Source organism: Balaenoptera musculus, chromosome 20 (genome assembly GCF_009873245.2).
Source record: "Balaenoptera musculus isolate JJ_BM4_2016_0621 chromosome 20, mBalMus1.pri.v3, whole genome shotgun sequence".
NCBI lineage: Eukaryota > Metazoa > Chordata > Mammalia > Artiodactyla > Balaenopteridae > Balaenoptera > Balaenoptera musculus.
Genome location: NC_045804.1, coordinates 50035335 through 50057362, shown reverse-complemented (window position 1 = coordinate 50057362; position 22028 = coordinate 50035335). Strand labels below are relative to the sequence as shown.

General features: G+C 59.2%; 2 protein-coding genes across 18 annotated transcripts in view; one reads left to right on the top strand and one right to left on the bottom strand.

Annotated features, from left to right (window-relative positions):
• Positions 1 to 12889, top strand: part of MINK1 (misshapen like kinase 1) — a 50525-nt gene extending 37636 nt beyond the window's left edge. Inside the window, exons 6-34 of one of the 15 annotated variants that reach the window (XM_036836619.1) lie at positions 317 to 407; positions 806 to 936; positions 1227 to 1281; positions 1422 to 1500; positions 1753 to 1928; positions 2394 to 2463; positions 2832 to 3042; positions 4750 to 4863; positions 5341 to 5427; positions 5636 to 5821; positions 6017 to 6190; positions 6501 to 6761; positions 7208 to 7293; positions 7451 to 7561; positions 7708 to 7820; positions 7977 to 8065; positions 8295 to 8318; positions 8424 to 8587; positions 8976 to 9081; positions 9165 to 9302; positions 9494 to 9602; positions 9930 to 10097; positions 10204 to 10347; positions 10551 to 10685; positions 10874 to 10974; positions 11057 to 11206; positions 11292 to 11451; positions 11541 to 11680; positions 12030 to 12889. In XM_036836619.1, the coding sequence (XP_036692514.1) occupies positions 317 to 407; positions 806 to 936; positions 1227 to 1281; positions 1422 to 1500; positions 1753 to 1928; positions 2394 to 2463; positions 2832 to 3042; positions 4750 to 4863; positions 5341 to 5427; positions 5636 to 5821; positions 6017 to 6190; positions 6501 to 6761; positions 7208 to 7293; positions 7451 to 7561; positions 7708 to 7820; positions 7977 to 8065; positions 8295 to 8318; positions 8424 to 8587; positions 8976 to 9081; positions 9165 to 9302; positions 9494 to 9602; positions 9930 to 10097; positions 10204 to 10347; positions 10551 to 10685; positions 10874 to 10974; positions 11057 to 11206; positions 11292 to 11451; positions 11541 to 11680; positions 12030 to 12113 (3657 nt within the window). In that variant the 3' untranslated portion in view covers positions 12114 to 12889. Of the gene's footprint in view, positions 1 to 316; positions 408 to 805; positions 937 to 1226; positions 1282 to 1421; positions 1501 to 1752; positions 1929 to 2393; positions 2464 to 2831; positions 3043 to 4746; positions 4864 to 5340; positions 5428 to 5635; positions 5822 to 6016; positions 6191 to 6500; positions 6762 to 7207; positions 7294 to 7450; positions 7562 to 7707; positions 7821 to 7976; positions 8066 to 8294; positions 8319 to 8423; positions 8588 to 8975; positions 9082 to 9164; positions 9303 to 9493; positions 9603 to 9929; positions 10098 to 10203; positions 10348 to 10550; positions 10686 to 10873; positions 10975 to 11056; positions 11207 to 11291; positions 11452 to 11540; positions 11681 to 12029 lie in introns of all 15 variants that reach the window. The other 14 variants (XM_036836621.1, XM_036836618.1, XM_036836617.1 and 11 more) reach the window with 14 other exon arrangements.
• Positions 12890 to 13435: 546 nt separating this feature from the next.
• CHRNE (cholinergic receptor nicotinic epsilon subunit) lies at positions 13436 to 18931 on the bottom strand. 3 transcript variants are annotated; one of them, XM_036836636.1, is made up of 14 exons: positions 18867 to 18931; positions 18469 to 18546; positions 17976 to 18087; positions 17572 to 17714; positions 17409 to 17453; positions 17188 to 17297; positions 16901 to 17056; positions 16495 to 16595; positions 15915 to 16115; positions 15723 to 15837; positions 14305 to 14419; positions 14025 to 14211; positions 13829 to 13935; positions 13436 to 13713 (listed from the first exon to the last, which is right to left on the bottom strand). In XM_036836636.1, the coding sequence occupies exons 3-14, from the start codon at positions 18019 to 18021 to the stop codon at positions 13564 to 13566; spliced, it is 1476 nt and encodes a 491-aa protein (XP_036692531.1). In that variant the 5' UTR covers positions 18022 to 18087; positions 18469 to 18546; positions 18867 to 18931; the 3' UTR covers positions 13436 to 13563. The 3 variants fall into 3 exon arrangements, with proteins under 3 accessions (XP_036692531.1, XP_036692530.1, XP_036692532.1); XM_036836635.1 differs by lacking the exon at positions 18867 to 18931 and having other exon boundaries at positions 18469 to 18677; XM_036836637.1 differs by lacking the exons at positions 16901 to 17056; positions 18469 to 18546; positions 18867 to 18931 and having other exon boundaries at positions 17976 to 18253.
• Between the last annotated feature and the right edge of the window lie 3097 nt (positions 18932 to 22028).

The window sequence follows — 22028 nt, the reverse complement described above, 5'->3', positions numbered from 1 at the left end:
CGGAACTGTGCCCTCTTGAAGGAGCAGAGGGCCTGATGCCGGTGGGGGTGGAGGCTGAGTGCCAACCTTGGAGAACACTCAGAGGAAATGGGCACCTCTGTTTCCCAGCACTGCTCCTTCTCCACCTGCAACCCTGCAGCTGGATTCTCCAGAGCCACCACTCTGAGGAAGCTCCCCGCAAAGTTCAGCCTGTACTTGGGCTCCTGGGTGGAGAGGGGCCGCTCCCTCAGCCCAGCCCAGACTGATGCCTCCCCCTCCCCTCGGCTCGCATCCTTGTCCTCTAACACCAAGGCTACTTCCCCGTCTCCTGCCCCAGGGTCTGGCCCATCTCCACGCCCACAAGGTGATCCACCGAGACATCAAGGGGCAGAACGTGCTGCTGACAGAGAATGCCGAGGTCAAGCTAGGTACGCCGACGGCCTTCTGACCTCCAGCACGGAATGAGCCCCTTTATTCATTCCCTCCAGTGGCTCAAGGCCAACTACCCATGGGCTGGGAGGTTTGCTCCTCTCCTTCTGCTGAAAATCACCCAAGAACTTGTTTCGCCTGCTCCCTGTTAGGTCCCAGGTGCTGTGCAGGCCCCTCTGGGGAGATGGGATTGTTTGGCTCCTTCTGCCTGGAATGCTGTCCCTTGGTCCTTTCACCTTGGTTTTTCCCCCAGACGCAGGAAGACTAAGTCAGGGTCTTTGGGATGTTGATGGGGTGAAGAGATGGCCGGGAGTGGCCAGGTAGGACTCGCGGACGCCAGCACAGACGAGGGAGCAGGCGTGGTGCTCCATCACAGCCTCTCCCTCTGTCCTCCCAGTGGATTTCGGGGTGAGCGCGCAGCTGGACCGCACCGTGGGCAGGCGGAACACTTTCATCGGGACCCCCTACTGGATGGCCCCCGAGGTCATCGCTTGCGATGAGAACCCTGATGCCACCTACGATTACAGGGTACGGAGCGGAGAGTAGGCGCGTGGAGGCAGCCAAGGGCAGGAAGGAGGTGGGGGCAGTGGGTGGATTGAAAATAGGGGGAGCTTGAGCAGGTTGGGGGGCAAAATGACGACCTAGGGTCGTGTTAGCAGTGAGAGGTTGAGGAACGTTTTGTGGGCAGGAAAGTACGGATGGGGAGGGTGGGGGAGCTGGAGGACAGTGCAGGTTGGAGCACAGGGGCCTCCGGAAGGGCATGGACCAGGAAGAGTGGTCGGGAACGTTCACCTGTCCCTCTTCTCTTGCCTCCACAGAGTGACATTTGGTCTTTAGGAATCACAGCCATCGAGATGGCAGAGGGAGCCCCCCGTAAGTGCAGAGCCTGGGAGAGAAGGGAGGGCCCAGAAAGAGCTATAGGGAGGAGGTGGGTCGCGGGAGGCCTGTGGCGAGAAGGACTCCAGGCTCTTGGCCAGGCGGGAGGGGCTGATTGCGTCTCTTCCGTGCGCCAGCTCTGTGTGACATGCACCCCATGCGAGCCCTCTTCCTCATCCCCCGGAACCCGCCACCCAGGCTCAAGTCCAAGAAATGGTAGGTCTCTGGGGGGTTGGCGTCTAGGAAGGAGGCTGTCGGACAAGGCCTCCACCTCACCCCCTGCAGCCAGGCTTGGGTCTGCACCAGAGAAGAGGGGGCGGGCGGGGGCGGCACTGCAGCTGGGGAGCCTGGAGCCTGGTGTTGGGATACGGGGGAGACAGGAGGGAAGTCAGGGTGGATCCCCCCTTCCTCCTGGAATCACCCGCCTTCCGAGGGGGCCCTCCCAGTGTGAGCCACCATCGTTTCCAGGTCTAAGAAGTTCATCGACTTCATTGACACGTGTCTCATCAAGACTTACCTGAGCCGCCCACCGACGGAGCAGCTGCTCAAGTTCCCGTTCATCCGCGACCAGCCCACCGAGCGGCAGGTCCGCATCCAGCTCAAGGACCACATTGACCGATCCCGGAAGAAACGAGGCGAGAAAGGTCAGTGGGCAGGGGGAGGTGGTGGGTCTGGGACACACACAGCCCCTGCTCCTCTTCACCAGCCCTGGCTCCTCCTGGCTCCCCTTCAGGCCCCCTTCCAGCCCCAGCTCTCCCTGTCCAAGGAGATCTCCTTTCCCAAACTTCCAACCCCAGAGGGGTTTTTCCTCCGTCACCACCTGATTTAAGTCCGCCTTCCACGTGAGGGCTCGTGCTGAGCATGTGCATGTGTGAGTGCATGTACACCTCCCACCACATCCCGCCCCCGGTGGGGTCTAATCCCCCATCTGCGTCCAGGCCCAAACCTGAGACCCACCATCACCCCATTGCTCCAAGGAGGCGGGTGGGGACCCAGGAGCGTGGCCATCCAGACAGACCTTATTGGTTATCCCCATCTAAGGTTTCCCTAGCCCAGGGTGGGGTCTGGGGCACTGGGTGAAGAAACAGCAGTGATCTCCCCCCCTGCAGAGGAGACAGAATATGAGTACAGTGGCAGCGAAGAGGAAGACGACAGCCATGGAGAGGAAGGAGAGCCAAGGTGGGCTTGGCAGGCGGAGGTTGGGGACCATCACTTACCATCTGCGGGGACAACAGTGGTCCTTGGCTTGGGGACTCAGTCTGGGGGTGGTGGGCACAGACAGGTAGACCCATAAGATGGAATCCCTGGGTGCTGAGATGGAACGGAACGAACGAATGAGCAAGAGGTGTGTGAGGGGATTCAGGGCTGCAGGCTGGGATGTTAAAGGAATCAGGGCCTGAAAGGGGGCAGAGGGAGGGCAGGCCTCCGGTCACCCGGGAGTGACCAGAGGCAGACCGTCTGGTCTGGTCGGGTGAAGCGCCCATTTAGGGCTCCCAGGGATGAGGGTGGCCTCTGACCCCGATCCTCCGTGTGCGGTCCTGACCCAGCTCCATCATGAATGTGCCGGGGGAGTCGACCCTCCGCCGGGAATTCCTCCGGCTCCAGCAGGAGAACAAGAGCAACTCGGAGGCATTAAAGCAGCAGCAGCAGCTGCAGCAGCAGCAACAGCGAGACCCAGAGGCGCACATCAAGCACCTGCTGCACCAGCGGCAGCGGCGCATCGAGGAGCAGAAGGAAGAGCGGCGGCGGGTTGAGGAGGTGGGGTTGGGGCGGGGCTCGGCGTTGAAGGGGCGGGGCACTAGAGGGGCGGAGGGTGTTGGGCGGGACACTAGAGGGGCGGAGGGTGTTGAGGGGGCGGGGCACGTAGAGGGGCGGAGGGTATTGAGGGGGCGGGGTCCTCCCGGAAGGGCCTCCTGACCAGGTTACTGGTCCTACCCCTGGTCCCCCTAGGGCAGCAGGGAAAAGACGGAGTGAGTGGGGCCTTCCCAGCCTCTTGCTCTCAGATTTGTATAGAAGGGCTCTGTCCTCTGTTAAGCATACCCGCCAGCCCTATGTGGGTGGTTGTGCCATCAGCGTACCTTCAGAGCAGAGATTTTTCTGAAAAGCCACACTGTCCCCCCTCCTCATTTCTGCACGTAAACCTCCACTCCGGGTTTGTCTGCTCCTTTATCTTCAGTCCAGGGGAGCTGGGGGTCTGTGTACGAACACTTCAGTGCCCTGGGCATCGGTCTCTCCAGCAGCTGCCCCCTTTGAACATGAAGAAGATCCTTCTAAAGACCCTCTTTTTACTTTTGGTTATTTGGGCTTAGATTTGCTTTGTACAGGCTTGTCAATCGCACTAATTGGAGGTGGGTGGGAGAAATTCATTTTAATTTATAGAGAATCTATTTATTTTTGAGAATCTCATTTTTAAATAGGGGCAGTTTTTTAAATCACCAACTTAAAAAATACTTTGTATGCATATATATTTAAATGTATTTATTTTGGAGGGGGCATGGTGGGGAAGAAGAGGTGTATAGATTGGTTAAAATTTTGCCTTAAATGATGGGTTTTTTGTTGAAACAATTACATGATTCCAAAGTTCATGGAGAGCTGAACTTAATTTAAAAGTTATCTAAGCAATAGGAGATAGATGGAAGCATCCACACTGCCCATGTACTACTCCCCAAAGTGGGCCCCTGTCTTTGTTGAAAAAAAGGATGATTTGCAGGAAAACCTAGTAAAATTCTTCTTAATAAATACTTTATTCAGGTAGCAGAGTAACCAAAAATTGTGTCTACCAAGGTGTCTCCTGAAGCAGGCCTGCTGGATCCTTAGGGCTTGTGGTCTTTCTTTCTTTCTTTCCTTTCTTCCTTTCCCTTCCCTTTCTTTCTTCTTTTTTTTTTTTTTTTTTAAGCAGAAAGAATGTGAAAGTTATTAAGTGAATGTGACCTAGTAGTGATGTAGCCCAGGTCACATTCACTTAAGGATGCCGGCCAGGTCCCTAAGTTGCTTCTCTGTGCATGGGCACCTGGTGCCCTCTGGTGGCTGAGGGCTAGCACTACGGCCCACTCCCTTTGGGCTTTTGGGCCGAGATTCGAGAGGCCAGGAGTGGGGCTGGGGGGCGGGGAGGTTGTTGTTGACTTTAGGTTTTGTTTGTTTGGTGGAGGAGTGGATAGGAGACAGTTTTATGCAGTTCGGCCTCAACCTCTCAGCGGCTGTAGTCCGAAGCCCACAGCCACCTTAGACAGAAGTTTCTCGCAAGCCAAGCCCTCGTGGGCTCTTATGTGAGGGTAGGTAGGTTTGTAGAAACAAGTTGAAGCCACGCTCTCTCACCTCCATCCCCAGTGAGATGGAGACCAGCCCGCACTGTCCAGTAGGGATCCGCTTTCCAGACGCGGGCTGGGGTGGGTCCGCCTTCTGGGGCTGCGCCGTCCCAGTGTCTGGTGCAGCCCTTAAGGCCACACGTCTCTGCACCCACAGCAGCAGCGGCGGGAGCGGGAGCAGCGGAAGCTGCAGGAGAAGGAGCAGCAGCGGCGGCTGGAGGACATGCAGGCGCTGCGGCGCGAGGAGGAGCGGCGGCAGGCGGAGCGGGAGCAGGTACGGCGCCCCGCCCCCCGCGCACACCGGACACGCCCCTTCCCGCCGGGCCGCCCCTCCTGCTCCCGCTGCCTGCCTGCCCTGCTCCCCCGTCCCCTTCCCCCTTCTTCCCCTTCCCCAAGATTCCTCCTATCTTTTCCAGCTTCACTCTTTCTCTCTGTTTTCTCCCACCCTTCAACCCCCGACCCTGGCTCCCTGCCCTCCTCCTGTCTCTGTGCCTTCATTCCCATCTCTTTGCCCCACCCCTGCCCCCTGCCCCCTGCCCCTTCCCTCATGGGGCCTGCACCCCGGCTTCCTCCTCATTCCCTGCCCTCTGCGGGGCTCATCCCACCCCCACCCCGGCCTCTCTATTACTCTACCCCGCCTCCTCCTCATCCTCACCCCACTGACCCCGTCCGCCAACTCCGCCGCCGCCGCCGCCGCCCCCTTCTGCCTCTCCCTCTGTCCCTGCCCTTTGCCCCCCACCCCGCCCCCCAGGAGTATATCCGTCACAGGCTAGAGGAGGAGCAGCGACAGCTCGAGATCCTTCAGCAACAGCTCCTCCAGGAACAGGCCCTACTGCTGGTAACGGGGTCCCCAGCTTCCTCGGGGAAGATGCGTACTCAGAGTGTCTCTGCTGGAATGGGATGGGAACCCTTCAGGGGAAGGGATTCACCCAAGCATCGAGGGAAGACATCGCCTCTCTAGGCAGTTGGAGAAAAGGAAGGGCATGCCTGCTCTAGCTTCCAGGGCCGCACCCTGCTGAGCCCTCTCTCCCTACCCTTGGGCCCAGGAATACAAGCGGAAGCAGCTGGAGGAGCAGCGGCAGTCGGAGCGCTTGCAGAGGCAGCTGCAGCAGGAGCACGCCTACCTCAAGTCCCTGCAGCAGCAGCAGCAAGTCCTGCCCGGGGACAGGAAGCCCCTGTACCATTACGGTCGGGGCATTAACCCTGCCGACAAACCGGCCTGGGCCCGAGAGGTACTCACTGCCTCCTTTGCTGCCTGAGACTCCCTCCGCCTGGGGCCTGATAGCTGCAAGCACGGTCCTTCCGCACAGGCGGGCGCTGGGCAGGGGAAAGGGGCACGCAGTGCAAGCGGAGGGCTGCAGAGGTCTGGACCTCGATTTTGAGAACAGGACAAAAGTTGTCCTGCTTGGCATCCTCTTGCATCACAGGTAGAAGAGAGAACGAGGATGAACAAGCAGCAGAACTCTCCCTTGGCCAAGACCAAGCCAGGCAGCACAGGGCCTGAGCCCCCCGTCCCCCAGGCCTCCCCTGGGCCCCCAGGACCCCTTTCCCAAACTCCTCCTATGCAGAGGCCGGTGGAGCCCCAGGAGGGACCACACAAGGTGAGTCTCTCCCTGTTCCTGTCTTAGCACGCAGACGCAGGGGGCCTCACGCAGCACAGCTACATCTCGTGTACACACATGCACACGCCCTTAGCCAGGGATCACAGATCTCAGGATACGTGGGCAGAGACAGGCGGCTGCACACATCTGTTTCTGTGTCTTACCTGTTCTTGGGCTCTAGGAGCCCCTTTCAATGGGTAATTGGAAGCCAGAGGCTTGACTTGCCCCTTCCTCCCAGCCCAGGCCCCAGCTCCCAGGTGGGGACGTGCCACAGAGCAGGCAGCCCACCCTCCCTGGTCTCTCCCCGCAGAGCCTGGTGGCACACCGGGTCCCACTGAAGCCATATGCAGCGCCTGTACCCCGATCCCAGTCCCTGCAGGACCAGCCCACCCGAAACCTGGCTGCCTTCCCAGCCTCACACGACCCCGACCCCGCCGTGCCCGCACCCACTGCCACGCCTAGTGCCCGAGGAGCCGTCATCCGCCAGAACTCAGACCCCACTTCCGAAGGGCCTGGCCCCAGCCCGAACCCCCCAGCCTGGGTCCGGCCTGACAATGAGGCCCCTCCCAAGGTAAGGACAACCCTGCTGAGCCGGAAAAGGGCAGAGAAATAGTAAGGGGAGGGGAACGGAGATCGAGTGGGCAGCAGGCGAGGTGGACATGAGTTCGGGGTTGGAAGGGAACACAAGCGCGAGGCGTCTAGCACGGCGCGTCCTGCAGGTGTTACCCTAATGTCTGGTGGGCAGGCCGCCACCCGAGTGTGTCCCGGTGATTCCATGGTGTGTGTGGGAGTGGAAGAGTGCCCAGGGTGTTTGGGGAGCACCACGGGCCAGACTTTCTGGGTCAGATCCCACCTCTGCTGTTTCCCAGCTTCGTGACCTCAGACAAATCCATTAGCTTCCCCGATCTCAGTCTGCTTCTCCATAAAGGTGGGGAGAGCCCCTTCCACGGTCTCCATGAGGACAAGTGTCCGCCAGGCGCCCAGCACAGAGCACTGACTCCTTTCTTCTGTCCTCAGGTGCCTCAGAGGACCTCATCTATCGCCACTGCCCTTAACACCAGTGGGGCTGGAGGGTCCCGGCCAGCCCAGGCTGTCCGTGCCAGGTAACCCCTGGGTGCGGGCGGGCGGCAGCCCAGGGAGCGGCGTGGGGGGCGGAGGGGAGTTTGCCAGGTTACCCGCCTAGGGGTGGGCAAGCCCCGGCCCAGTCACCTCAGCCCCCTCCCTGCCCCCGCCCCCGGCACCCCTGTGCTCCCTCCACAGACCTCGCAGCAACTCCGCCTGGCAAATCTATCTGCAAAGGCGGGCAGAGCGGGGCAACCCCAAGCCTCCAGGGCCCCCCGCTCAGCCCCCTGGCCCGCCCAACGCTTGTAGGTAATGGAGTTGTCCCCCCCACTACTCACTCCCACCCTCACTTCTGCCACCTGCTTCCCCCTGGTGATGGCTCGCTCTGCGGTGCAGCTCAGCATCCCCAGGCGGGGACATCCGTCTCCCTGACCCTGCCTCTGCCCCTCCCACAGTAACCCTGACCTCAGGAGGAGTGACCCTGGCTGGGAGCGCTCGGACAGCGTCCTCCCCGCCTCTCACGGGCGCCTCCCCCAGGCTGGCTCACTGGAGCGGAACCGGGTGGGAGGTATGTGAGCCGGGCGTCACGGCAGCCTCCGTCGGGGTGGACCCTGCCTTTGGCTGCTCTCGACTGGCGGGGGGCCGGGTAGGGACCGGGCAGGGCTCGAGGCCACCCCCTGTGCCGGTGTCAGTGACCTCCCTCCCCCCACCCCGCCACCTCTAGCCTCCTCCAAACTGGACAGCTCCCCCGTGCTCTCCCCTGGGAACAAAGCCAAGCCCGATGACCACCGCTCGCGGCCAGGCCGGCCCGCAGTAAGTCATCGGGTGGCACCTCCGGCCCTGCCTTCTCCCAGTTTGGGGCTTTGGGGCCGATGTGGAGCCTCTTGAGCCCCAGGGAGCTGGGTTCCAGGGTCAGGGCCTTCATTAATCTGTGACTGGAGGGTCTGTGGGCTAGCAGGGGAGCGCTTCTCAGTTACTAACCTTTCTTAACCTCTCTCCTGCCTCTTCCTGGCTGCCTTTTTTCCCCCACGGCCCCTCCCAGAGCTATAAGCGAGCCATTGGTGAGGTTAGTGAGCAGGGGCCTGCTGGCGGGAGCCCCTCCTGTTGCCCTGCCCTCCTCTGGCCTCCTTCGTACCACTGCCTCTCCCCTCACGCAGCTCCTCCCCTGCAGGATTTTGTATTGCTGAAAGAGCGGAACCTGGACGAGGCCCCCCGGCCTCCCAAGAAGGCCATGGACTACTCGTCATCCAGCGAGGAGGTGGAGAGCAGCGAGGACGACGAGGAGGAGAGCAACGGCGAACCGTCAGAGGGGAGCAGAGATACCCCTGGTGGCCGGTATGGGGCATCCTGGGGGCGGGGGATTTGCAGCAAGCTTGAGGGAAAGTGGTTCTCTTTTCCCAGAGGAGGGTCCCCGGCTATCACTGCTGGTTAGTTCTTCCTCGCCTTCTCTAGAGAACGGGGTACAGGGCTGGGGGCTGGTGTCCCCAGCTCTCTCTCACTGTCCTGTCAGTTGGGGGGCCTCTTCAGGTGCCTCTGTGCGGCCAGCCCTCCCCGAGTGCTGGGCAGGGGGCAAGGGCCGCCGGGTGAGGGCTGAGTGCGTCGTGTTCCAACAGACACTGAAGGCACCAGTCCTCCGGCTCTTGTCTGCTCCCTGTGGCACTCGGGTGGCACTTGGGTGGCAGGCAGGGCCTGGAGGGCCTCCTGACCTTCCTCTCTCCCATAGCAGCGATGGAGACACAGACAGCGTCAGCACCATGGTGGTCCATGACGTGGAGGAGATAGCCGGGACCCAGACCCCTTATGGGGGTGGCACCATGGTGGTCCAGCGCGTGAGTGGCCCCCCCCGTTCTTCCCCAGCCTGCCATGCACCTCACTGGCCCCAGCACTGGCCCCCCTCTCTCTGTTCCTTTAGACCCCTGAAGAGGAGCGAAGCCTGCTGCATGCTGATAGCAACGGTTACACGAACCTGCCAGATGTGGTCCAACCCAGCCACTCGCCCACCGAGAGCAGCAAAGGTCAAAGCCCCCCCTTGAAGGATGGAGGCAGTGATGTAAGTCAGTGAAGGTGGCTCCACAGGGCGAGAAGAGATCACTGGCCGTGGGCAGGAGACCCAGGGGTGCTGGGGGCACTGCGGTCAGCAGGGTGGAGCCCCGGGGAGCTGGTTGGGCAGGGTACAACAGGAGGGGGAGGGCAAGGGCTGGGGTCTGGTGTGTCTGCCTCACTGCCGCCCCCACCCTGCAGTACCAGTCTCGTGGGCTGGTAAAGGCCCCTGGCAAGAGCTCGTTCACGATGTTTGTGGACCTGGGGATCTACCAGCCTGGAGGCAGTGGGGACACCATCCCCATCACAGGTGAGACGAGAGATCTGGAGATGGGCACGGGTGGGCCTCTGATGACTGGGCTTCACAAAGCGGTCACGGCCTCCCCTGTGGCCTGAACCTGCCCTGGCACCAAGGAACCCCCTTGACCCAAGAGAAAAGATGCTCAGTGGTGGCCCAGGGACTCGCATGACAGAACGAGGACCGTGCCAGTCCTTCTGGCCCTGTTTAAAGTCCTCCAGGTGCCTCCTCCGTTCTCCAGTCTTTCCCTTTCGTTCTGAGTATTCTGGGGTGTGGAGTAAAGAGAGACGGGGTGAGAGGGCTGCAGCCCACTGCCCGTTCCCCTCGTCCTTCTGGCAGCCCTGGTGGGTGGAGAGGGCAGTCGGCTCGATCAGCTGCAGTATGACGTGAGGAAAGGCTCTGTGGTCAACGTGAACCCCACCAACACCCGGGCCCACAGCGAAACCCCCGAGATTCGGAAGTACAAGAAGCGGTTCAATTCCGAGATCCTCTGTGCGGCCCTTTGGGGTAAGCCAGGACCGGGAAGGAAAAGAGGGGCCTGGTGTGCACCCGTGCTCCTGGTCAGGCGAGGGCCTGGCTCTGCCTCTGATCTGCCCAAGGGCTCCTATTGCAGGGGTCAACCTGCTGGTGGGCACGGAGAATGGGCTGATGTTGCTGGACCGAAGTGGGCAGGGCAAGGTGTATGGACTCATCGGGCGGCGACGCTTCCAGCAAATGGATGTGCTGGAGGGACTCAACCTGCTCATCACCATCTCAGGTGTGTGTGGAGGGCAGGGCCGGGAGGAGGGCTCAGCCCCTGGGCCCTCCGTCACCACCTTCAGTCTGGGAGGAGGGCAGCCGTGGTCCAGGAGGTGGAAGGTGGGGCCGCACTTTCTCACCCCTCGTGGTTCGCACACGAAGGACGGCAGGGAGGCAGAAGCTGGACCTCCGATGAGGGGTGTGTGTGTGTCTGTCCCTCAGGGAAAAGGAACAAACTGCGGGTATATTATTTGTCCTGGCTCCGGAACAAGATCCTGCACAATGACCCAGAAGTGGAGAAGAAGCAGGGCTGGACCACTGTGGGGGACATGGAGGGCTGCGGGCACTACCGTGTTGGTGAGGAGGTCACGACACAGTGGCTGGGGCACATTTGTTTATGAGGAGAGAAAGAAACAGGGGCCTGGGCTAAGAAAGCCTTGTAGCTAGAGATGGGGGGCACACAGTTGGGGGTATAGACAGACCTGTGGGAGGGGCTGCAGCCCAAGAAGGGAAGTTTCTGCATCCCTCTTCTTTCCTGCCCCCAGTGAAATATGAACGCATCAAATTCCTGGTCATTGCCCTGAAGAACTCTGTGGAGGTGTATGCTTGGGCCCCCAAACCTTACCACAAATTCATGGCTTTCAAGGTAACCCCAGCCTCAGCCCCCAACACTGTTCCGAGGTCTGGCTCCTCCACCCGCGTCCCCTGAGCTCTTCTGTCCTCCATAGTCCTTTGCTGACCTCCCACACCGCCCTCTGCTGGTGGACCTGACGGTAGAGGAGGGACAGAGGCTCAAGGTCATCTATGGCTCCAGCGCCGGCTTCCATGCTGTGGATGTCGACTCGGGGAACAGCTATGACATCTACATCCCTGTACACGTAAGCTTGGCAGGGCTGCGGACAGACTGGGGCCACCAGTCTGTGCCCTAGACTCGGGGCCTCCAGCCCACCTTCTCCTCCCCAGATCCAGAGCCAGATCACGCCCCACGCCATCATCTTCCTCCCCAACACGGATGGCATGGAGATGCTGCTGTGCTACGAGGACGAGGGCGTCTATGTCAACACGTATGGGCGGATCATTAAGGACGTGGTGCTGCAGTGGGGCGAGATGCCCACCTCTGTGGGTGAGTGAGGTGCCCGCCCTCCAAGCCTGTGTCCCCGACCAAGCTGGGCTGCAGCCCACTCACTGCCCCTCCACTCCCTTCCCCCCCAGCCTATATCTGCTCCAACCAGATCATGGGCTGGGGTGAGAAAGCCATTGAGATCCGCTCCGTGGAGACGGGCCACCTAGACGGGGTCTTCATGCACAAACGAGCCCAGAGGCTCAAGTTCCTGTGTGAGCGGAACGACAAGGTGGGAATGACAAGGGGCCCAGGCTCCTGCACTGAGTGGGCCCCCAGGACCTGGGCGAGGGGTGGTTCTGGGTCTTCCTGAAAGGAGGTCTCTAGGGAGCGCACTGTGTGGTCACAGCTTGCCCTTCCCTCGTGTTCCCTCTCTGAGAACTCTCCAGATTCCTTCACCCGGGAGGTCTGCCTGCTGCCCACTTCCCCAGGTGTTCCCGCCTTTCAGAGGGGATGGGGGGCACTCTGAGGGACTCCATTCTGCAGTTTCTCGCTCTCTCTCTCTTTTCCCTTCTCCCAGTTAATTGAGACGCTCCCCCCACCCCACATCCCTTGGTGACTTCTGCTCCTACCCCACCCAGGTGTTTTTTGCCTCAGTCCGCTCCGGGGGCAGCAGCCAAGTTTACTTCATGACCCTGAACCGTAACTGCATCATGAACTGGTGACGGGGCCCTAGACGGGGCTGCCCCACGTGGACCAGCTCTCCGCCCCACACCCAGACTTCCCGGGCCGCCCTTCTTTTCCCTCCCTGGGCTTTGCTTTTACTGGTTTGATTCACTGGAGCCTGCTGGGAACGTGACCTCTGACCCCTGATGCTTTTGTGATCACGTGACCATCCTCTTCCCCAACATGTTCTCTCCCCAAAACTGTGCCTGTCCCAACTTCTGGGAGAGGCACAGCTTCCCCTTACCAGGAATTGAGTGGGCCTAGCCCCACCCCCCCTTCTCCACTTAAGAGGAGAGTGCTTGGGGCTTGGACCCCATACCCCACTGCTGCTGACTCGGCAGGGCCCTGGGCCCCTTTATTTGCACGTCAGGGGAGCCGGCTCCCCCCTTGAATGTACCAGACCCTGGGGGGGGTCACTGGGCCCTAGGTTTTAGGGGGGTCACCAGCCACTCCAGGGGCAGGGACCATTTCCTCATTTTCTGAAAGCACTTTAATGATTCCCCTCCCCCCAAACCCCAGGGAATGGAGGGGGGACCCCGCCAGCCAAAACATTTACCCCTTTCCAACCCCTGTCTCTTCTAGCCTCTGCCCTTCCCTGGTGGAGGGAGGGAGCAGGGAGCTCTCACCCTCCATACCCCCTTGCTTGCATCTGTATATAGTGTGAGCAGCAAGTAGCCCCGGCCCCTCCCTGCCCCCACCACTCCTCAATGTAGTGGCCTTGGAGATCTCTGTTTGTTAATAAAGACAATTCAACCAGCTCCCACCATTTCAGGCCTTATGTTTTTCTGTTTTCTCTCAACATCCTAGGTACTAGCCAGGGCCCGCCAGCATTGCTGGGATGAAGGGGGCAGGGTGGGGTGGAATCTGCAGTGAGTGAGCCTTGGTGGAGAGGGGGTGGTTGGGCACTGCTGGACCAAGAAAACCTAGAGGAAACAACTGAGGGAGGGCCGGGGCATCCTCAGCCTTAAACGTGTGGGGCCCTGCACAGGGGCCATTTGGTTTCCACCCACTCCAGCCTGGCCAGGCCATGAAGGCACCTGGCTCTAGCCTCTCTATATGCAAGTCCTGCATGGGGCGGGGGGGGGGGGGGGGCCCCCCTGTTTGGCAACAAATGGATAAAGATCTTTTAGAGGCTCACAGGGCTAGAGGGTCACAGGGGGCTGGGGTCCAGGAAAAACTGGGAGGTCAGGAAGACTGAATTGAGGTTGGTTCTTGCCTTCTGGAGGGTTGACATGCAACAGCCTGCCTGAACCATCTGCCAGCTCCTTCTGATGTCTGCCTGGTGGTCAGACCTACACACATGTGCACATACGACTCTGGCGAAGCTAAATACAGATTTATCATTGGCAGTACGAAAGGATCATAATAAAGCAATGGGAGCAACTTGTTTTTCAGATTTCCTCCTGGAGATGGATGGGAACGTTTGTCACCATGGCTGCAGGCTCATGCCTACATACAGGGCGGGTAGGGCAGTTCGGGCACTCGGTTGAAGTAGGCCCCAAGGAAGATGAGGCTGGAGCCGATAAGGAAGAGCACCAGAGCGGCCCAGAAGCAGATGTTGTCAAGGGCCTTCCCCATGCGCACCCAGTCGGACACCTCCTGGGGAAGGGGCGGGCAAAGTTGAGTCCCTAAAAGCTGCAGGAGCCTGCTACGAGTCAGGGAGAGCGGAGACCCCCAGCAACTCCCCACCTAGCCTCTCCGGCTCCTGCCCCACCTTGCCGGTGGCCTCCTGGTCTCGCGTGCTCTCGGCCACGAAGTTCACGGCATCCACACAGCAGCGGATCTCGGGGGCGGCGGCGCCCAGGCTCTGGCAGAGGGCAGCTGGTGGGAGCGACCCCGAGGGGTGGGGGGTGATTAGGAGCCTCTCCCGCTGCAGGCACCCCCGTTGGCCCGCTCGGGCCACTGCTCACCAGTCCAGGTCCCCTGCCGGTGCCTCTGCCCCTCAAACATGAGCTCGCTCCGCGGCTTTTTCAGTATCAGCTCCTCCGCGCGGAGCAGTAGGCCCAAGGACGACGCCCGCCTTGGGGGCGAGGCGGCCCGGGGGACCTCGGGGGGTGCGCCCGAGCCCAGGAGTTGGGGCAGCAGCTCCAGTAAGACCTGGGGGCGGGCGGGCGGCCGGGTTGGGGCGGCGGGGAGGTTAGCTCGAAGCCCCGCCTCCCGGCCGGAGACCCCCCCCCAAACGGTGCTTACGTGGCGCAGCCGCGGGGACATGGCGTGAGTGGTGGGCGTCCGACAAGACACGTTGAGCACGATAACGCAATTCATGACAATTAGTGTGGCAACCACCATGACGAAAATGAGGTACCTGAGGAGCCCAGAGTTCGTGACGTCGCAGCCTCCCCACTTCTCCTGAGCCACAGAGGGGGCCACTTGTCCTCTGACCTCACAAACGCACCTCTCCGCAAGGGGTGGAGTTACGCCCCTTAGCTGCTCCTCCTCTGCGGGGCCAGACGCGTCCCCTCCGCCCTTCTCCCCCCTCGCACCGCCGGTGGCAACCATGAAGGGGACCCCCCAGCTCCCTGGAAACCCTGCTGTGGGTCTACCACTTCCACAGCTCCACGGAGGTGCGCCTACGCCAATACCCACTCTCCACCCCCAAGGGTGGCACCTCGAAACGCTCTGGGAAGGTTTCCAGCGTCCCCCCCATTACCTCTGCCCTAGGACCTGATGACCCCACAGTCCCTGTGCTTTTCCAGGTGGCCCTCCAGCCCCCGCTTCTATCTTCCCCGGAACTTGTGGCCGCAGCCCATGAATATATGGAGCAGCGGTTCAGAGAGCCTTAGTCCCTGTGAGCCGCGAGAGCCAGAGAAGCCGCCCGCCCCGAAGCCCACCCTGGGGCTGGTGCTAAGAGAAGCCACGGCCAGCGTAGTGAACTTCGGGGCCACCTTGTTAGAGGTGGGGTGCCGGGGGTGCTGAGGAGGGGCGGGGAAGGGGGATGGAGCGGCAGGAGCAGGGACCTCTGCACCCCCGCCAACTCCTGTACCCCCGCTGCAGATCTCAGCCCTGTGGGTGCAGCAGGAGGTGCGGCGACTAGACGGCGACCCTGGCCCGGCCCCAGACGCCGGGGATCCGGGTGGAGCCCTGGCCCTGGTAGCCCAGGCCGCGGGGCAGGGGGCTCGGCAAGCAGGGTCTACGGCAGGCACGAGCGCCCGGCTTCTGGTCCAGGGGGCGCGGCTATGCCCGTGTGGACGAGGTCTGCAGGGATCCGCCTCATTCCTGCAACAGTGGCGACGCCAGCTGGGCCTTGGAACCCCCAGGGAGCCGGTGAGTTGAAGATGAGGGGAAAGGTGGGGGCCAGAGGCGGCGGGGCTGGGTGGGCACTAAGCCGGCCCGCCCCCAACAGAGATACTCCGGAGACCTCCAGGTGGCGTCCAGCAGCAGTACGGAGTACGAGGGACCGGAGAAGCCACCACCATCCCAGCCCGACCCCGCGTCCAAATAAAGCCCAGGCGGCGATGAGACAGCTGAGGCTTCTCCGAGTCATTAGGTTTTGGCCCTGCCCGCTCCTCCCCAACGAGCCCCTTGGCTCCACCCCATGCTCGTCTGGCTCCGCCCTTCACACTGGCCACGCCCCACGTAGGCACCACCGGGATCCACTCTGCCCCCACCTGCCCAGCAGCGGCACGCTCAGAGATGTCTCTGGGATTTTCTGGGCAATTAGGAACAAGAAGACGGTCTGGGCGAGCAGGACGTTGATGGAGACGGTGCATTTCTGGCCGCCGGCTGGAGGGAGTGCCTGGTGAGAGCAGGCCCCGCCCCCCAGGAGGGAGCCCGGGTTTGGGGTCTGGGCGACTCTATACCCTGTGCCGGCAGGAAATAGGCGAGCAGCACTAGGCCCGAGATGAGCACGCAAGGCACGATGATGTTAATAACGTAGAAGAGCGGCTTCCGGCGAATGATGAGCGTGTAGATGACTTCAGTGTCCCCTGGACCATCAGCAGAGCCACCGTCGTGGCGGCGGATCACCCCGGGGCAGAAGTTGATGGCCCACTCACCGTTCTCTGCAGGACGGGAGGTGCGGTCAGCTGGCTCTCGGAGGTGGTACGCGCTGCTCTGCTCTCCGTCCCCTATCTGACCGCGGGGGGCCTGCAACTCCAGGCGAGGAGAGGATGCAGACCGTCTGGACAAGGGTGGGTGGGGCAGGTGGTCTGGATTGCTTGGGCTGGTCAGAAAGGGGCATTCCCAGAGAGGTTAGGGAACCACCACAAGCGAGGAAGCTGGACTAGTCCGACGATCAAGAATGATTTCAGGAAAGGGTCAAGTTAAAGCAGGGTTGCCACAGTCAATCCCAGCATCGATGGCTTGGGGCAGCTCCACTCTGCAAGTCCCCTCTCTGGACCCTTCTAGAAGCGAGTTTTTTGGAGCAGGAGGGGGCCTCACCAGTATAGGCCTCAGCGTCGATATCTATATTGCTGATGGTGTCGCCATCGTCGTCCACAGCAAAGACGAGCTCCACCTCTTCTGCACTGTACGTCTGCGAGCTGCAGAGCCAGAGCCCGGACCCCCCACCCCAGAGGCTGGGACTCGGGCCTCAGCCTCAGGCCCCGTCCTGGAAGCAGGGATCTGGCAGGGGAATTAAGCTCCACCCGGCAACCCAGGCCTCACTTCCACACCTGGGTTTCTACAACTACTTCTAACCCGCTAGGGCGGCCTTACCCCATTCGAATGTCTAGCTCCACCTCCAGCACAAAGCCCCACCCCGGATTAGAAGTCCCCCCCCCCCACACACACACCTGGCCCCACCCCCTGCCCCCGTAATTCCACAAAGGTCCGGGCTGCTTCCCACCGGAAAACAAGCGAGCAGTTCTGCCAGTCGAAAGGGAAGTAGGTGACCTCCACGGCGCAGATACTGCGGTAGATGGCCGGGGGCAGCCAGCTCACGTAGCCGCCCTCCGAGACCAGCACGTTGGCTTCATAGGCCACACCGAACTGGCCGTCGATACTGTGGGCTCCGGGGAAACCGAGGGTTTGCGCAGATCTGTGGCCCCCTCTCCCTCCAAGCAACCTGCCCCAACCAGGTCCAGCCCAGCCCCCCGGGCCTCGGCTTCCCCTCCAGTCTGGCCCCGTCCTCACTTGTTTTCCAGCACAATCTCTGGCAGCCATACGAGTTCTGAAGGGACCCGCAGGGTTTCTATGCCCCCAAAATCGCCCTTGCTGTAGTTGAGTCGGTAATCATGCCAGTCCTAGGGGTGGGGGAGGGGGACGGAAGGATGTGTGCCTTGGTGCCCAAGAGGAGTTTGGGAGAAAAGGGTCCCCTGGACAAGACCTCACACTGTTCCCCAGACTCCACTCACGATTCCAATCCAGACGTTGGTGGTGAGGGTCTCCTCTTTCTCATTCTGCGGATGGGAGATAGGATGATGGAAGCCAGCTTTAGGATAGAGCTCAGCGGTTGGGACCAGAAGTGGGATTTTGGGCTCAGAGATGGCGCTTGGGGTGACGGTGGGGGTATCTTACCAGTGAGATGAGGTTGGTCAGGGTGACTTTGAGGGTGATGGTGACGGTGTCCCCAGGTTTCTGCACTGGCCGGCGTCCTGAGTCGTAGTTGTCGAAGAGATGGTGGTAAAGACGCAGCTCCTCGTTCTTCCCTTCACCTCCGCCTGGGGATGGGGCCAAGCAGTGGGGTCACTGGAAATGGAGAGGCTAAGGAGCCTCTCCTCTCTGCCTCTGGATCTGCGTGGCTCTGCTTCTCTGTCTCTGTCTGAGGCTGTGTATTTTTCCGTGTCTGCCTCCCGAACCAGTGATGTGCTTGGGGACCAAATAGCGTGTCTCCGTCTACATCTTAGTCTGTCTTTGTCCTGTCCCTTTATGTCAGCATCCCGTGTGTGTGTCCGACCACTTGCCCCGACCCTGGTCCATACCGAGGAGCTGCAAGAGGAGCAGGGCGCTGAGCAGAGTCCCTGCCATCCCACTGTCTGGTCCCCCGGGGTTATTCTGAGCTTTGGCAGGCTCCGACGGGGGCAGGCCAGGGTGCTGTGAGTGGGGGGAGGGGGCTGTTAGTGGAGGAGGGTGTTAGTTCCGGGCTGGGTTAGGGACTGACACCTAATCCTCTTACTACCCCTACGGCAGCCAGGGACATCTTGGCTTCTTCCAGAGGCAGCTGCCCCATCCTGAGTTCCCTGCCCTCACCCCATCCCAGCAGCCTTTGCCTGGGCTTCGGCTAGCTCCCCAGCCACAGACCCAATCCCCTCATGACTGGAACAGGCCTGATGCAGGTGGACAGGTCTTTTAAGAAACACCTGGAACCACAAGCCTGGCAGTGGGGGTGTGGAGGGCCCTGCTTTCCAATAATGCACTGGTGTCCTTTGAGTCAGCTGCCCTGTGCAGGTGGCATCGCTTGCCGCCCATACTCACCACCACCCACAGCCCAGCCAAGGTCACACTAATGCAGTTTCTGCCGGCAGAGTTTGGCAAAAGCAGTGTCCATAAAATCTGGTAATGAGACAGGCGGTCACAGGGGGTTAGTCTGCAGTAACAAACTCCACCTGGCAAAGGAGAGGGTGCCACAGTACAGGGCCCACCTCCTCCTGCAACCCATCCCCATGTCTGCCCACTCTCAGCCGGTCGGGGGAGGGGGGGGGAGGGGGGGAGGGGGGGCGGAGGCACTCACCGGAGACACCAGTTTCTCATCTCTCTGCTGCCTCCTTGTGGCCACATATGAAAGTACTGTCTTCCCCACCCCAAACACAGACACACAGACACAGACACAGACAGACACAGACACAGACACACACACACACACACACACACACCTTTCAGTCTTTCCTAAGTCTCCTTGGACCACCTTAATCAATCACTGGAGATGCTTATTTAAAATTCAGTTTCGGGCTTCCCTGGTGGCACAGTGGTTGAGAATCCGCCTGCCAATGCAGGGGACACGGGTTCGAGCCCTGGCCTGGGAAGATCCCACATGCCGCGGAGCGACTAGGCCTGTGAGCCACAACTACTGAGCCTGCGCGTCTGGAGCTTGTGCTCCGCAACAAGAGGCCGCAATGGTGAGAGGCCCGCGCACCGCGATGAAGAGTGGCCCCCACTTGCCGCAACTAGAGAAAGCCCTTGCACAGAACCGAAGACCCAACACAGCCAAAAATAAATAAATAAATAAATAAATAAATAAAAATTCAGTTTCCTAGGCTCCATCCCCAAAGAATCCCAATTCAGTAAGATGGCAGAGATGGGGTGCCAGGAATCTGCTTTATTTAAGAAACTCCCCATATGTTTCCTTATGGGGTAGGAAGCACTTTTTCTGCCTTACACACTGCTTCCTCACACTGATCCAGCAAAGCAGTTACCATCATCCAGAATGTATGAAAGAGGACTCCAGGTCAGGTCCAAGGTCACTTACTGAGTCCAAGATCATACTGCTCGCCTCATGACAGGCCAATAAATGAGAGACAAGTTGTTGGGGCAAGGACTAGTGTCTTTATTTGGAAAGCCAGCAGACCAAGAAGATGGTGGACTAGTGTCTCAGAGAACCATCATACCCGAGTTAGAATTCAGGTCTTCTTTTTTTTAAATTAATTAATTAATTAATTAATTTATGGCTGTGTTGGGTCTTCGTTTCTGCGCGAGGGCTTCCTCTAGTTGCGGCAAGTGGGGGCCACTCTTCATCGCGGTGCACAGGCCTCTCACTATCGCAGCCTCTCTTGTTGCAGAGCACAGGCTCCAGACCCGCAGGCTCAGCAATTGTGGCTCACGGGCCTAGTCACTCCGCAGCATGTGGGATCCTCCCAGACCAGGGCTCGAACCCGTGTCCCCTGCACCGGCAGGCAGACTCTCAACCACTGCGCCACCAGGGAAGCCCCAGGCTTCTTTTATGCTAAAAGGTGAGGAGGTAGTCCTGGTTCCTGCCAGACTCTGGAGGGGATATGTTAATTTCCTCCTTTCTGGACTTCCCTGGTGGCACAGTGGTTGGGAGTCCACCTGCCAATGCAGGGCACACGGGTTCAAGCTCCGGTCCGGGAAGCTCCAACATGCCGCGGAGCAGCTAGGCCCGCGCGTCACAACTGCTGAAGCCCGCGCACCTGGAGCCCGTGCTTCGCAACAAGAGAAGCCACTGCAGTGAGAGGCCCGTGCAGCGCAACGAAGAGTAGCCCCCACTCGCTGCAACTGGGGAAAGCCCGTGTGCAGCAACGAAGACCCAACACACAGCCAAGAAAAAAAAAAATTTCTTCCTTCCTGCAGCCACTTACAGGTGGACCCTGTCAGGATGTTTCCCGTGAGCTAAACAAAGGTATTTTAGCTTAATGCTCATTACCTGGGAGGTAGGGTTCCCAGAGATGGGCCATTATGTATGATTTAAGCTTACAGGCAACATTCCTTTAGTAATTAATGTAATAGAACACAAAGGTTCTTCCCTATTACAATTCCCCACTGTCAATGATCCATTCCACAATCCTGTGGGAGAAAGGACAAAGCCCGCTCTACTACCTGGTGAACAGGGGTGACAAAGAGGTGATTATGGAATGGAATTGATCAGCCTTGGACAGGGACTATTCCTTAAAATCTTTAGTCAGTTGTACAATCCCCTTTCCTTTTTTATCTACAACTGTTTGAACCTGATGAAACCCCTTAGCCCTTTGTTGTCTAATTTGCAATTTAATTTGGGGTATTGGTTCCAGTTCCCAATACTTATCTATTAATTAACTTTGTGCCAGAATTACACTAAATTCCTGTGCTATTTATTTGGACAAAATTAAACAAATAGGTTGACCCTTCTTCAGCTACAATGAAATTTTTTAAAGTATTGAGATTATAAAGAGCAACCTTAAGTCATCTAAGGGTTCACAAACCCATTACTCTCTAGGCGTCTCAGAAATTGGGTCATGGGCTTCCCTGGTGGCGCATCTGCCTGCCAATGCAGGGGACACGGGTTCGAGCCCTGGTCTGGGAAGATCCCACATGCTGTGGAGCAACTAGGCCCGTGAGCCACAACTACTGAGCCTGCGCGTCTGGAGCCTGTGCTCCGCAACAAGAGAGGCCGCGATAGTGAGAGGCCTGCGCACCGCAATGAAGAGTGGCCCCCGCTTGCCACAACTAAAGAAAGCCCTTGCACAGAAACGAAGACCCAACACAGCCATAAATAAATAAATAAATAAATAAATAAAGGAGTTCCTTTAATAAAAAAATAAAAATAAAAAAAAAATTGGGTCATTTTTGATGACAGTGGTGCTGCTTTAATCCGAGTGTGATGATGAATCCACAGCTTTACCCCAGCTAACTTTACAGACAAGTGTGTGGTAAGTATAATACCATGTGTGGTCCTATTCACCTTGCAGTCAGCTGAAGTTCAGGCCCTGGTTCTCTCCAGGTTTTAAGGAAGACTCGGTCCCAGGTCAGAATGGATGTAGGCTACGTTAGTTGGGTAGGCAGACCTGCTGGAGGCAAACTCATGAACAGAGGTTTAGTATAGTGCCCAAAGTTTTAATATAATTGGCAATTGCTGGGTCTTTAGAGCATTTGCAGATTCTCCTGCCTGGGCAGACACCTTGAATGGCCTAACCGTACAGCATTTCAAAGGGGCTTAATTTAAGCCTGCTTCTGGGAGCCACTCTGATCCAGAGTTGCAGGGCAACTGGCAAGGCCTTATCCCGAGTTAAATTAGTCTCTCGACATGTTTTAGCAATGCTCCTTTTTAATGTATCGTTCATTTCCTTGGGTTTTCCTATCAATTGTGGTCTCCAGGATAAATATATTTTCCAATTAATTCGCAATGCTTTAATCCAAATTGGGGGATTATTTCCTTAAGGAGGGCTTTAAACACTCCTGAGGCTTTTTCTGTCCAGGTGGGCTATGCTTCCACCCGTCGTGACAAAGTGTCCACGCATACTAGCAGGTTATCTGAAATTTCCTGCAGCTCGAGGATTTGAGGTAAAGTCTATTGCCAGGTTCCTCTGTGCTGAGTCCCCATCTGG